At 39.4% G+C, this 13,470-nt stretch overlaps 2 protein-coding genes across 4 annotated transcripts; both read left to right on the top strand.

The window, feature by feature from the left end:
* The first annotated feature begins 1,063 nt into the window (after window positions 1–1,063).
* On the top strand, window positions 1,064–6,891 carry LOC144651757 (creatine kinase B-type-like). Of its 3 annotated transcripts, none has more exons than XR_013570369.1 (5): window positions 1,064–1,644; window positions 3,512–3,945; window positions 4,642–4,715; window positions 5,298–5,377; window positions 6,601–6,655. XR_013570369.1 is itself a non-coding variant. In XM_078511734.1 (5 exons), exons 1-5 carry the CDS (start codon window positions 1,104–1,106, stop codon window positions 6,730–6,732), a joined length of 1,203 nt encoding a protein of 400 aa, XP_078367860.1. In that variant the 5' UTR covers window positions 1,064–1,103; the 3' UTR covers window positions 6,733–6,891. The 3 variants fall into 3 exon arrangements, 2 of the variants coding, with proteins under 2 accessions (XP_078367860.1, XP_078367861.1); XM_078511734.1 differs by having other exon boundaries at window positions 3,512–3,906; window positions 4,661–4,715; window positions 6,601–6,891; XM_078511735.1 differs by having other exon boundaries at window positions 3,512–3,906; window positions 4,661–4,715; window positions 5,298–5,418; window positions 6,601–6,891.
* Window positions 6,892–8,236: 1,345 nt separating this feature from the next.
* LOC144649830 (histamine H2 receptor-like) lies at window positions 8,237–13,280 on the top strand. Its single transcript, XM_078509429.1, has 3 exons — window positions 8,237–10,064; window positions 10,099–10,199; window positions 12,273–13,280. The coding sequence occupies exons 1-3, from the start codon at window positions 9,376–9,378 to the stop codon at window positions 12,599–12,601; spliced, it is 1,119 nt and encodes a 372-aa protein (XP_078365555.1). The 5' UTR covers window positions 8,237–9,375; the 3' UTR covers window positions 12,602–13,280.
* Window positions 13,281–13,470: the final 190 nt, after the last annotated feature.

Raw genomic sequence — 13,470 nt, 5'->3', positions numbered from 1 at the left:
AGCTGGTAGAGATCGAGAAGGACCTTCACATAAACACCTGACACATAAAAGTAAGAGAGAGCTAGCTAGACCTGACATGTTTTGCACTCAAGCCAGAAAACTGCCATGGACTTCAGGTGTAGCTCACAAAACGAAGCTCATCCAACTGCAGTGTAGCAGCTCTCGAAATAAACTTTTAAATACAGGGACCACACAACGCAGAGTAAAACCCAGGGCTGGGTTGTTTGAAAGCCGATTAACACTAACCCAGGATTAAGAGTTGATCGAGGGTTCAATTTTTCTGGTAAAAAAGTATTTTTATTGCTTATGTTTTGTGGAGTTCGAGACTAGTGCACGCCAAAACTGGAAGACAGGAAATACAAACATAAAAACCTCACTGAACGTTGAAACACCTAAATCAAAATTCACGCTAATCCTGGATTAGTTTAATCGTGCTTTGAACAACTCGGCCCGAACTTCTTGTTGCCGGATCTCTTTTTGCAGAAATGCTCGTACCAATTCTCAGTTGTTTTGGGGGCTAGGGGCATTGTTCCTGTTGTTTGTTATATTGTTCTCTTGAAACGTAGCGAGCGTAACGTAGCGTATTCTTGTGAGACTTTGCGAGAGCTGCTACTCGACCCTTCAGTACCTGTGTACTTAATTTTATTATCAAGATCTGCCATATATCAGGACAGAAGCCTGTGATCACGTTCAAAATCAATCAACTAAAATATGGTACATCATTTTGCCTTTTGGCCTGACCTTGGGTGTGACTACCATCCAGGAGGAGCGCGAAAGAAAAGAAGCGAGAAATCAAAAGCGCTTATCTGAGGAGGACGCAGTACCCAAACTATGATTCTCTGCGAAAGATGACGGATAGAACTCATACGAATATCGACAAGAAGCCTTTTGCCTAACCTGTATACATTTCCTAGAATTGTTTAGTCAAGACATATGAGTTGAATCCAGTGGGAGAGGGGATAGTTTACGGCCAGACTACGGCCGGTAATAGCGCGCGAATTCCGCGCGAGCAATTCCCGCACGTGTAATCAAGTTCATTATGACGTCAAAAACCATAGTTGTGTTTCTACTGAAACTTTTCAAAAGCAACTCACAGTCGCTGAATGGACCGGGAGGACCAAGGGTTTGTGGCGCTTGCAAAATCTATGGGAATAAGACTTTTGGGTATAGCAGCAGGAATCTTCAATGGCAGACATAACAGAGACGAAGAAACAGACTTTCTTTTAGGAAAACTCGCGCAAAACAACAGCATTGTCTGTCCGCACCTCACAGAGCCGATTTTGCAAGAGCTGTTAGAAATTAAAACATCCAAAGGCTTTACACTAAAGGATGGATTGCGCCGTGGGATTCGTAACAAAGACAAAACAGGAATCACTGCTGGCGACGAAGAGTCCTATGTTCTATTTCAACGCGTTTTTGATCCGCTTGTGAAGGAAATTCACGAGATTAGCGCCCATCACCTGCCGATCTCAAGCCTTAAACCAGACGCGCTCGGTAAAACTGTGTTTGATAAAAAGTGCGTCATCTCCTGCAGAATTCGTGTTCTTAGGTCCTTGAAAGGTTTTCCATTCTCTTGGTTTTGTACTATTGAAGAAAGAGTATCCATACAGACGATAGTGACAGGCGTTTTAGAAAAGTTAAAAGGTGCGTATATTGCTGCGTATACAGTCGAAGCTCTCTTAACGGACACTCTCGTAAGCGGACAGCTTTACTTACGGCCGCCTTGGTTGAAACCCCGTTTTAACTCCCATACAAACTCTGTATTTTTACGTTCTCGTAAGCGGACATTCCCGTAAGAGGCCGCGGACACTTTTAGAGATTACAACTTAGACTTTTTCTTTGTTTTAAAGCTCCCGTAAGCGGACACACCAAAGAAAATCCTGCTAACAGCCTCTATATCTTGTTTTTAACAATGAACTTCACATCGCCGTTCGTCACAATGATTTTACAGTAACTACAGTACAATGTTTCAGTTTTTGTTTGGTCGTCATCCACGTCCGTCCGGTTATTGTTAGCTGGGCAAGCTCCCGTAAGCGGCCATCTATACCCTATACTTCTAGTGGCCGCTTACGAGAACCATTCTTGTAAGCGGCCAGCTCCAGTTATGGACACTTTTTTCGCGTCCCGAGGGTGTCCGCTTACGAGAGCTTCGACTGTAGTCTTATTCCCAGAGTTAAAGGCGTCCTCAGTTATTGGTGCCGAAAGTCCAAGCCAAGAAGGGGAGACGACGGGACAGGAAATGGAGTCATTGGACTATTTTATGTCAAAATACGAATTCTCCTAACCGGTTCGGCAGTTAATTGTAGTACCAGTTGGAAAAATTCACTAATTAAATAGTAAATTAATGATTTATTCCCTTACTCTTATGATCCAAACAACTGATTTTGTATTGGTACATTGGGGAGAAGTCAGAAGCTGATCACTGCTTTGTTTTAGCAGGGTTATGGTTTTAACAGGAAAGAACGCGTCGGGCTAAAGTGTCCCTATCCTGCGTAGCAGGCGTAAAAAAGGGGAGGGGAGGAAAAAAAGCGCCTCCGTTTTTAGTCAGAGCGCATGCTACTCCTAGATCACCTTGCACCTGTTTCTTATTTCTACCCGTATTTCTCTGCTACACTATTGCAGCTTGATTTTTTGACCCTTTCTCCACACCTCTAGTCCATGCCAACGAAATCCTAATCAATGCAATACCGTGACCGAGCAATACAATATGAAAAAAAGGTCCGCACTGCGTTCATTTGTCTTGTGCTGGATTTCATTGATAAAGCTCAGCACTAGACACATGTGCACAGTGCGGACCTATTTTAGTTTTTACCCCTACTCCCCCTACCCCTTTTTACGCTTGCTACGCAGGCTAAAGTGTCCCATACCGTTGGTGTGCGTTACTCGGTTTCCGTAGCATTAAGCGACTAGGATAAATTTCTACTCCCCCCTGGATGAGATGCTAGTTTATAACAGGATTATCTCCCAGTATTATCGCCTGTACCCATTTATTTACCTGCGTGGAGAGACCTCAGAGGCACTGTGAGAGTTAAGTGTCTTGCCCAGAACACGACGCAATGACCTGGCTAGGGTTCGAACCCGGACTGCTTGATCCGCATTCTCGTCCCCATAGCCCTTTCGTTTCTCTTAGCCGACTTGGCACGAGAAAACGGAGGGCTCTGGGGACATAGGATTTTTGAATTAATTCGAATTTTTTTGATTGGCTGTTTGGAACAAAAAATTCCTAAACGGAAGTCGAAAACCAAACGACTCTCTCATACATTCTTTTGAAACGTCATGACTGCATACATGAAGACCGGAAGTCCTAGAATCTAGAACTGGAAATTCTGTGTCCCCAGAGCCCTTCGTTTCCTCGTGCCAAGGCCCAGCCGGCTAAGAGAAACGAAAGGGCTATGGGGACGAGAATGCTTGATCCGTAGTCCAGGCTTTATGAATGGCTAATAAGTACTGCTAAGAATAAATGTACCAAACGTGATAGTACTGTGTTGCGTTTATATTTTTTCCAAAACAGGTGATCTTCATGGCAAATACATTCCACTTAACCGGCTACGAGACCAGAATCTAAACAAACTATTACAAGGTCATCACATATTCTTGAAACAAAGATGTCCTTTGAACCGCGCTTGGAAGGAAGGGAGAGGAATATGGCATGACCAAACAAATAATTTGTTGATTTTGATTAATGAAGAGGAACACATTAAGATTATATCTCAGTTGTCTGGGGATGACTTGTTCCGCGCGTTCGAGAATCTCAGTAGATTGCTTCTTGAGATAGAGAGTCAGCTAAAGGGGAATGGATACGAATTCATGCGCAATGTTAACTATGGTTACCTGGCGTCCAGACCTCAAGAACTTGGAACCTGTCTTCGTGTCAGCCTCAATGTAAAACTTCCTTATATAGCAAAAGTAAGGAAATGTTTTGTTTACAAGTTTGACCGCTTGAAGGTTGTACGGAGTTATAGGAACCTAAAAAAGTGTTTCCTTGTTCCGTAAAAGTATTTTGTCGATTTTTATGATCCCTGTCCCTAAAATATCAGAAATACAGCATTTGTTCCCTTGTTCCCAGCTTAGTTTTCCTTTTGTTCCCTTGTTCCCAGTTATTTTATGGCCACGTTCCCTTGCTCCCTGAAACCCCTGGGAGGCACTCATTTATGTGTGGTATCTCGCTGGCCAGATGATTATTTCTCTATTCAAAATTTACTGTATTATTAGAAGGGGGCTTATTTCAAACTATATATCAGTCTGGTTACATATAAAAGAAATAATGTAGACTTCTTAATGTTTTAGTATGTTCAGTAATATATTTCCACAAAATAGTCCTCCCTTGTTCAGAAATTAAAAGGTTAATGTAGTGGATGAATAACTTTAAAAGTGTAAAGTTACCTTGTTTCCTTGTTCAAAAATTGTCATGATCTACCATCTAGGGGGGAGAGGCAAGGGAGGGGGGGGGCTCATTACAAAAAAATGAACTTCTAAACAGGGGCTTAAAGAGGGGCTTAAAAGAGAGGGGCTGGCCTTAATTTACTTACCTATTTCATAATTTGTTCGTTGATTTTAATTTTTGTTGACTTGTTTCAGTGGACTTTTAATAACTGTTTTCTTCATTACTTTGTAGTTGTTGTAATTAACTGATTGTCTTAGTTATTCTTTGTTTTCACAGGATTCCAGGCTTAAATCTATTTTGAAGTGTTTAGGATTGCAGAGAAGAAAGTCAGGTTAGTAATCAGTTCTTTTTAACTAGACTTCCATAACTGATCTAGAACTACGCCCAATTTTGTGCGGTGCGTTGAATTATCTATCCAAAAAGTACAGTGAACAGCATCGAGAATCGCCCTCGGCCAAAATTCACGCGAAATGTCATACGAAGAACGATGTTAAACACGTGGACTTCAACGAGTGCTTCGACTATCGTAAAAGCAAAAACGGCAGGAGAGCTAACCTTCCATACAAGATCTAAACGAAATCAGCAAAAGTTAGCTCCCTGAAGTACTCCTTCTTTGTAAGAATCGGCAAAGATTGAAACAATTTACCAGACTACCTATGTCATGGACATGATATCAACTTCAACTGATATGTCTTTGTAGGTCATATTTCAATTCCGTTCATATTTTACATTTGAGTATTTTAAAGTATTAAGTAAGCTTTATAGTCTATATAAGTTTGAGTCCCAATAATCTTCGCCGACGAGTAGAGAAGAGTGAAGTATACGAATCAAATCATATATATTATATATTATATATTAGCTTGCAATTTCAAATCAACTTACAGTTTCTTTTTCCTTGTCTAATTTTTTACAGGAATTCGTTTTCCGGACGCTGAAAAACGTAGAGCTAGAATCTTTGAAGTCTCAAACGCTGGAAGGATCGGATTGAGAGAAGTATGTTTAGTAGCCAATCATAGTTCAGTGAAGCAGTCACGGTCAGTCTTTGTTTTAATAGGTCTAACTCAAAGAAAACGGAAATAATAAAAATGATGCGCAGTATGTAGTTTTACTCCGAAGAGGCTCTGGGAAAAAATTTTAAAAGGGGCAGAAAAAGAAGGGGAGAGGGACTGGTATGGAAAGCAGGGCGAGAGTTTGACTGTCATTCTTTTAGCGCTTTATATTTCTCTCTTCCAAAAATCAACCCGAATTCGTCTGCAGGTCCAGGAATTCAACCAAGCAAAAATATCCTGCTGCATTGTCCCTGTTTGCATATAACAGAACGCATTTTCGCCTAAGCAAGTCGTTATTTTTTTTTATTTTTTTTTTTTTTGCAACACAACTTTATTGACAGCAAAAGTCCATTTACAACACAATAGTATGCCTAAAAATAAAACTAAATCTAAATAATGAATTAAATTAAACAATTTACAGCACTTACGACAACTAACTTAATTTAACACAATACTTAACAGAAAAAAAAAACCTATATACATTTACAATCGTAGTTAACGACACTACTATTATGATTTTTTTTTGATTTTTTTTTCTTCTAATCTTAAATTTTAATACTTAACTAAAATACGATAGGCCCACATCTCACTAAGAGAGACTACAGCGTTTCATCAAATTAAATTCGTTTGGTACAACACATTCCGAGAGGAGAAATCAACAAGATTGTTTTGTTTTATACATTAAAGCAGTAAGAGTTATAGTTTACAGTACTACCTTTTAACAGACTTTTCAGTCGTTATTTGAATATGACGTGAGTTCGGCGCTTGGCACCACTTTTTTGCTTTGACGTAGGACTGAGTTATTGCCTTATAAATGTTCATCATAGAGTCATGAGCCACGTATGGCCATAGTATAATACACATTACAGCTAATATAAGGTGCGGTTTTTCAAAAGCCACTTAACATGAGATAAATCGAAGTGACGATAATGAAGGGAAGGACGAGAAAATGATAGCAAAAATCGTTTGGGCCACCTTGAACAAGTGGATCCAAATCTTGAAATGTAATGCAGTGCAACGCAAGGCAACGTAACGGAATGTAGTGTAACGTAACGTAATGTAACGTAACGTGAATTATTGTAATTCATACTGTCATTAGCTTCGGTTTCTTACTCAAATCCAAAAAAAAATTTTCAAACAAAATTATTTTATTTGATTTTCTGTCAGGTGGATCTCATTCAGCAAGTCGTCAAAGGCGTGAATCTTCTCGCTGAAATGGAAGAACTTCTAGCAAACAACCATCACCTGGACTCGTTTATCACCAAGATCGTTAAAAATACTCAAGATATGAAAGAATGAGAATGACTGACTTTGTTAACCAAACTCTAGTACGTTCCCTGATCGACAAGAAAAGGAAAACCAGACTGTGTAGACGACTGTCATTGGCTGTTTCCGTCGATAGCGCAGTTCTCAGCGGTTTGACATACAAACGAGGCCAAAGGGTCATTCTGCGTTGTGTTGACCAGTTGACCGATGTGTTGACCTTTTCGCCCCGCTCACATACCTTCAGTTCTTTACAAAAGAATAACAGCTATTGCCCTTACAGCACGTATTGAGATTCTTTACTAAGCTGATCATGAGTGCGCATGCATATGCATGGGATCATATCTCATGATATCTATAACAGCCGATATTAATCAGACGTTGACACGAGCCCACGTTAGATCATATTTTCTTCTTTATCCATCGAAAAGGTAATATGTTTTAATCAGGTGGAACAGTGTCACATTCATAACTGTTTTTGTTTTGTCAGTTTACTTATGTTGAAATAGTTGAATTATTTTTTTTTAATGTAAAATCAGGCAATGGATGAAATAAATCTCCACTTAAGTGGTTTCCTCAGGAGCCCCTCTAGGAAATTGAAGGGGTCGACAGCACAGCCCATTTCATGTACCAAAAGCTTAAGACCGAATTTTGTTCTCTCGTGTTAAGCTAAGCTCGCAGGAGGCTCCCAGGTGCCCACAGCGGGAGGGGCTTATCCCGAAAGAGACAGAGATTTCTTTCAGACTCAGTTATGATCGTTTTTAAAAGGTGTGGGGTGTGGATTCAAGTAAAGACCGATAGAGCGGTTTTCACTTGAATGTCGAAAGCAAATTGCGTTTGCTTTGGTTTTGCATTACTATGCTTAGTGATTGGCAGAAATATCTCGCGCCACTTTCTCATCCAATCAGAACTAAAACCAAAACCAATCGTGACTCGCTCGCGCACGTTTTCCCGCGCTTCGTGCCAGCTACATGTATTTGCTTCGAGTTTTGATTGGTTCACTGGATTGTCTGTGTCCTTTGTGATTGGCGAGAGTAATAACTTTGGTTTTGGTTTTACGACACTCAATTGAAAACTGCTCTATTGATTACAAAAGTTAACCTTGTACCACAGCCTGGTCGTTTAGAGTTAAAATAATGACACACCCGAATAACATGACCCTGACCCTGATTCTGAGCACAGGTAATATCACAACAAGAGGATGTGAAGTGAATGGAACGCTAAAGGTGGTGGCAAACGAGGATACAATGTTGCGGATACATTGTCACGGACACAAAATTTGTATCCGGGACACAAAAAATGTTTCTGATTTTTGTCAGAAACATTTGGTGTCCGCAACAAACGATTTCCGTTTGCGCACTATGGCAACAATATATCTGAAACAATGTGTCCTCGTTTGCCACCACCTTAACAAAACAAGACATTACAACCGCGGGAGGGGAATATTCCCGTAAATTTATGGATAGGTGTATGCCGCAAAGGGTCTTTGAGAGCGAAACTGAAAAAAATGACACAAACCAAAAGTAAGAAGTCTGCAAAAAGGACATCCCTTTAAAGAAAGAGAACTTAAAAAACCATACCCTATCCCACGACACATCCCTATAAAGCACATATATGGGAGTACCCCCTCCCCCCGGGATTACAGCGTCGTTCAATCTGGGTACGACTGTTCACATGGCCTGATGCAAAACACCGAGCCAGTCAACTGGAAAGCGCGTTATATAGATGTCTTATTTATCAGCAAAGCCAGTATATTAAAAACGTTATTTAATTAGTCTAATACTAGTCGAGGTATTATTATTTTTTTCTTTATTTCATGGACCTCGCCTATGGCTCGGTCCGTTAACCTGCCAAAAAGAAAGAACTTGACCGACTACAGAGCTTATGCTAGTTCAATAACGTGTATGTACCTGAACCTAAATTTAGAATGTTTATAGCTTTTGTGACAGAGTCAGTAGCAGATGATTTATTACCGTCCGGCTGGAAGCAAACAGCATTGTCTGAATACTTTCGAAAGTTCGTCTAATTTTAGAAACAGCCTGTGGGAGCTAGACTACCACAAACAAGTTTTTAAACCACCAATGAAGTCTCAAATTCTTGACGTGAATCACTCTGCAAGCTGATTGCCCCCATCAATTTTATAATTACGCAAGTGAAGGAGAAATTAGTCAAGGTTTTTAATTTTCAAGAGTGCTTTACAGCGTTCTCGTGACAGAAGTGAGTTTTGAGAGAAAGCTTTTGTCATTACAACATTAAAAGCATTCCAAATACCCGAACATTTGCGGTGATTGAAACATCCAGTGGCGTCCAGAGCGAGAAAAACAAGCGAAACAAAGCACGCTTAAAAAACAAAAGCAGTTGGAATAGGGCGTTTTGAATGATAAGTGAGCTAAATATAACGTACTCTTTGAAAACCATTGAGGTGGTAAATCGGAGTGATAAAGCCCACCCAAGTCTAAAGAATGAGAAGAATAAGCAACTAGCGCATCTTTTTGACCTTGTCAAGAAATTTTTAAACAAAACAAGGTGAAATCAGTGGAGATTTGGCTTCAGGTCGTAGGACGAATACTTGGAGCGTAAAACTCGAGGTGAAATGACGGCGTTTCCTGGCTTAAAGTCTCAATAATCACGTGGAAAGGATACGCAGATTGCAAACACTGAAAAGTTGGTCGTTGTTTCATGGCAGCTAGCCCAGCGATGGACTCTGGACTCTCAAATGTATCGTTGCTATCAACTGTTACCACCGATTCATCAACAAATTTAACCTCATCCGCTAAAATAGAAAGAGTGTTCAAGAGTTTGTTCCTTGTTCTTATTGCCGTGGCAAACATTATGGGCAACTCGAGTATCATTCTGATTGTTCTCAAAGACAGACAACTGCGAGTTACAGTGCGGAATTATGCGGTGGCGAGTTTAGCCTTATCAGACTTACTCTCCGTTCAAATCATGATTTTTCAAGTTTTAACTTATTTTAATATTGGCAAGGAACCCTCTATGTGTAGCCTTATGGGCAGAATATTTGGCTGCCTTTTATACATCAGCATCTTGCACTTATTTACTCTAAGCCTGGATAGATATGTAGCGATATTTTACCCCTTACGCTACCGATTCATGGTTACGCCGAGGAGAGCAGCTGTTATTTTGTTCACAATTTGGACCATTCCAGTCTTTTCTATACACGTCCTTCCCGCCGTGATGTCGGATCTGCGCGGTTATGCGAGCTTCTATGGGTGTATGGAAGAAGGTTTAATAGAAATTAATGACAAAAAGAATCATATTCACATGGGAATGAATGTAACATTTTTATTCTTTTTACCTCTTCTCGTGATGATGTGGGCTTACTGTCGGATCAGTAAGGTTGCTTGGTAAAAAAAAAAAAAAAAAAAAAAAAAAAAAAAACTTCCAGGCCAACCGAGTGGGAGTCGCTGTGATTACTGCAGTGAGAGTGCCTCATGGCGGCAGGCTTCCGAGAGCACGTGACAGAAAATGGGCAAAAACACTCGGTAAGTTAAAACTGAGAGTTTACATTTATTTTTGACAAATAAGACCGAAACTGAACACTCAAGCTGACTCCATTCGCGCGAAACTTTTTTGTCTAAAAACGCGCTTTAATATCGTGCTTCATAGTCATTAATTTTTCTTTCACACTTCTATTTCTGTATATAAATCTTTATGTTAATTTTTTCACATTTGATAACGATGACATGAAGACGTCGAAACGTCATGTAACTTTTTTATTGTTAATTTTTTTGTTGAAGTTCAGATTGCGTGATAACGTTGCGATTTTAAAAGGGTGGCACCCAAATGAATATAACATGGAAGGGCCAACATATAATGAGACTATTCTTTTTACAATATTGCTAAATCTGCATTAACTCCAGGAGTTGACGATCATCGGAAGAGCTTTTATATGTTGAGGACTGGTAAAAGAAAAATGAGAATGACTTTTTGTCACTGCAGACTGCACAGCTATTTTCTCTTAAGTTGTCGATGCGCGCGCCATGTTGATTTACACGAGTTTTCTAGAACTAGCACCAAAAAAGTGTAAGAGATAATCAAATCATGTATAAGAACTCAAGAACTTGTGCCCAGTAAAGTACAAATTAATATCGAGACGTTTACTGCTTAATTCTACTGAAGTTGTCGTATTCCATTAGAACAGATTTACGAGCCAGAAATAGTTTTAGGTCATTTCGCATGGTTTTTTTTAAGGGTTATCAGATCGTTATCTGCCAGTCAGACAAAGAAAAATTCCATGTTTTATGTAAAGGTTTCTTTGGAAAAAACAGCGGTTTGTTTTAGGCAAGCCACTGAGCGCTACATTGTTCTGTAGATGAACTTGAACTTTATATGAAACATCCCGCCGCGCGTGCATGGAATTGTAACAAACGTCTGAACTTGTGTCTTATATGTTTAGGCTTTTGAATTAAATTCCTCAAATTCGTTGATTTCCTTTTGAGTTTTTGAGCTAGTTAGAAGACAGTTACTGAAAGAAAAAAAGCTTATCTCGTCGTAATTTACAAGTAAAAGAAGCAAACTCCACTATTTTTTTTTTTCCCTTTTTTTTGAATCAATATGGTCCTGAGCTTGCACTGACGAAATATTTTCAGTCTCCCACGAAGAAATAAATTTTTAGTTGAATTAAACCTATGACAACCAAGAAGAAAATTAAAAATATTAAACAAGTTGATTATTTCATCATGTAGTTTATTGATATTGCTCTCTGGATGTTCAGGTGACGTCATAAAAAACTGTTGGGACACTTCAGTGAATGTCATCATTTCGACAAGCTCTTTACTGCATTAGTGTCGAAAAAATAGACTGATCGAGATATAAGGATAAGAAAATGTTTTTTCTGAGTAGCAGCGAAGTCTCTCTTAAGCAGACAGTCCCAATATGCGGTCCACTTCTACAAAATTAGCAGTTAAATAATAAGGATGCACGTGGCGTTAAAACGAGCGGCTATATTGGATGCTACAGTGTATTAATAGCCGGAAGATGTGATATTTCATTTGTATCATGAAACCGATTAGGGGATATAGACTCTCTCTAGTCTCTTTACTAGTTTCTTTACCGGGGGAGAGGGTGGGGGGGGGGGGGGAGGGAGGAATTGAATTGGAGACCACTGAACAAAAATCCCGTTCCAGTGGCAGAGAGCAGAATAGACCTTTTTCGCTTGGGTGTTTTGTTGCCTCATTACAGACCATGTGATGATACCCTTGAGAATTCTTTCTTTCAAATTTTCAAATAGTCGCGTGTATATGAATGAATAAATTTTATGTGGATAAAAGGAAAATTCTCTAGAGAATATCACGTGGTCTGTAATGGGAAAACAAACTGCCCAAGAGAAAAAGGTCTATTTAAAGCCGGGACATCCGAAATACAAATCCAGAGCCCTAACCCCGCCACGCTGATGAAGTCCGGCACCAAAATGCAGAACAATCGACTTTATTGCTATATGAAAAGACAAAGCCTTAGCAAGAGACTTCGCCAGGATTTAACTTAAGCCATGTTAACACTGAGCTTCTACTTACATGCGTTAAGTTCCTCATCTTATTTTTATCTTTTTTTTGCAGCGATTGTGATTGGTGCATTTCTGGGCTGTTATCTGCCAATTGTGGTGGCATCTTTAGTACACATCTACACTGGAGAGAGATCAAATCCCTCTTTAGGAAAAACTTTGGAGATTTTATTGTTCCTTACTTTTTCAAACACTGTTTTAAACCCCATGATTTACTCTCTTCGAAGCTACGAGTACAGAAAAGCTTTCAAAAAGATATTTGGAAGGTGTCCTGGAGAGATGAATAACAATAATCGTCGCTTACGCCTGAATTACATCAGCCAAGAACGGGAAAGTCTAACTGTGTCCAGTCACATGATATCATCTCACGTGAACACCTCGTGATAACGGCCTAAAGGATCCTAGTCAGCCTCCGCCATTTTCTCTGCCATCTAAATTCGGACATTTCGCACGTTGAAAAGAAATCCTCGTCCATCCTTGTGCGTCTGATTAACTGAGGTCTTAAACTGCCACAAATGCATTTTAAAATTATCAGTTGTTATTTTTTGACTAGTTATTCTATCAGTTGAACTTAAAGGATCCTAGTCAGCCTCCGCCATTTTCGATGCCAACGAAATTATGAAAATTGTATATGGCGAAGCAAAATCTTATTGCACTTGAAGTTTATTTAATTACTTTTGGTAGTTTCACAGTGATCTCTTTCGTTTAGTCACACTCAGTGAAAAATGCAAAACCGAAATTCTCGTATGTAAACAAAAACAAAGGCGTGGCTGACTACGGTCGTTTAAGCAGCCATCTTGTGGCGGAAGATGAACGTTTCAATTGATACATTATTCCTATGGAATAAGAATAGAAAATGGTAAAATAACTCAACTAAAAGATCAAAGTAATTGGTATAGCACTAGGCTGGAGTCAAGAGTGACAAGTTTTTCTGTGAAAAATTATCACATTTTTATATCGTTATTACAATGCTTAGCCGTTGTTAAAATTTAAAAACCTGTATCAGGTAATGAAATAAAAGTTTGATTGATCTATTTAGAGTCAAGGGGCACTGAATGAAAACGAAAACTGTCGTACACAAATGACCTTCAATAATCCATGTTAATACTCCTACAATTTGCGTTGTAAGTTGTAAATTTATATATCCTGTCGTCTCGTCTACTTTTCTGATTTATTAACATTTTTCATGGCAAATAAAATCACGTCTCTGCGCTCGAGATAGACAACTTTATGAGTTTTCGGGTAAACGCAAG

Source organism: Oculina patagonica, chromosome 4, assembly GCF_052425735.1.
Source record: "Oculina patagonica isolate OP01 chromosome 4, crgOcupat, whole genome shotgun sequence".
NCBI lineage: Eukaryota > Metazoa > Cnidaria > Anthozoa > Scleractinia > Oculinidae > Oculina > Oculina patagonica.
Note: the sequence above shows the minus strand (reverse complement) of the source record. Positions and strands in the feature narration are given on the sequence as shown.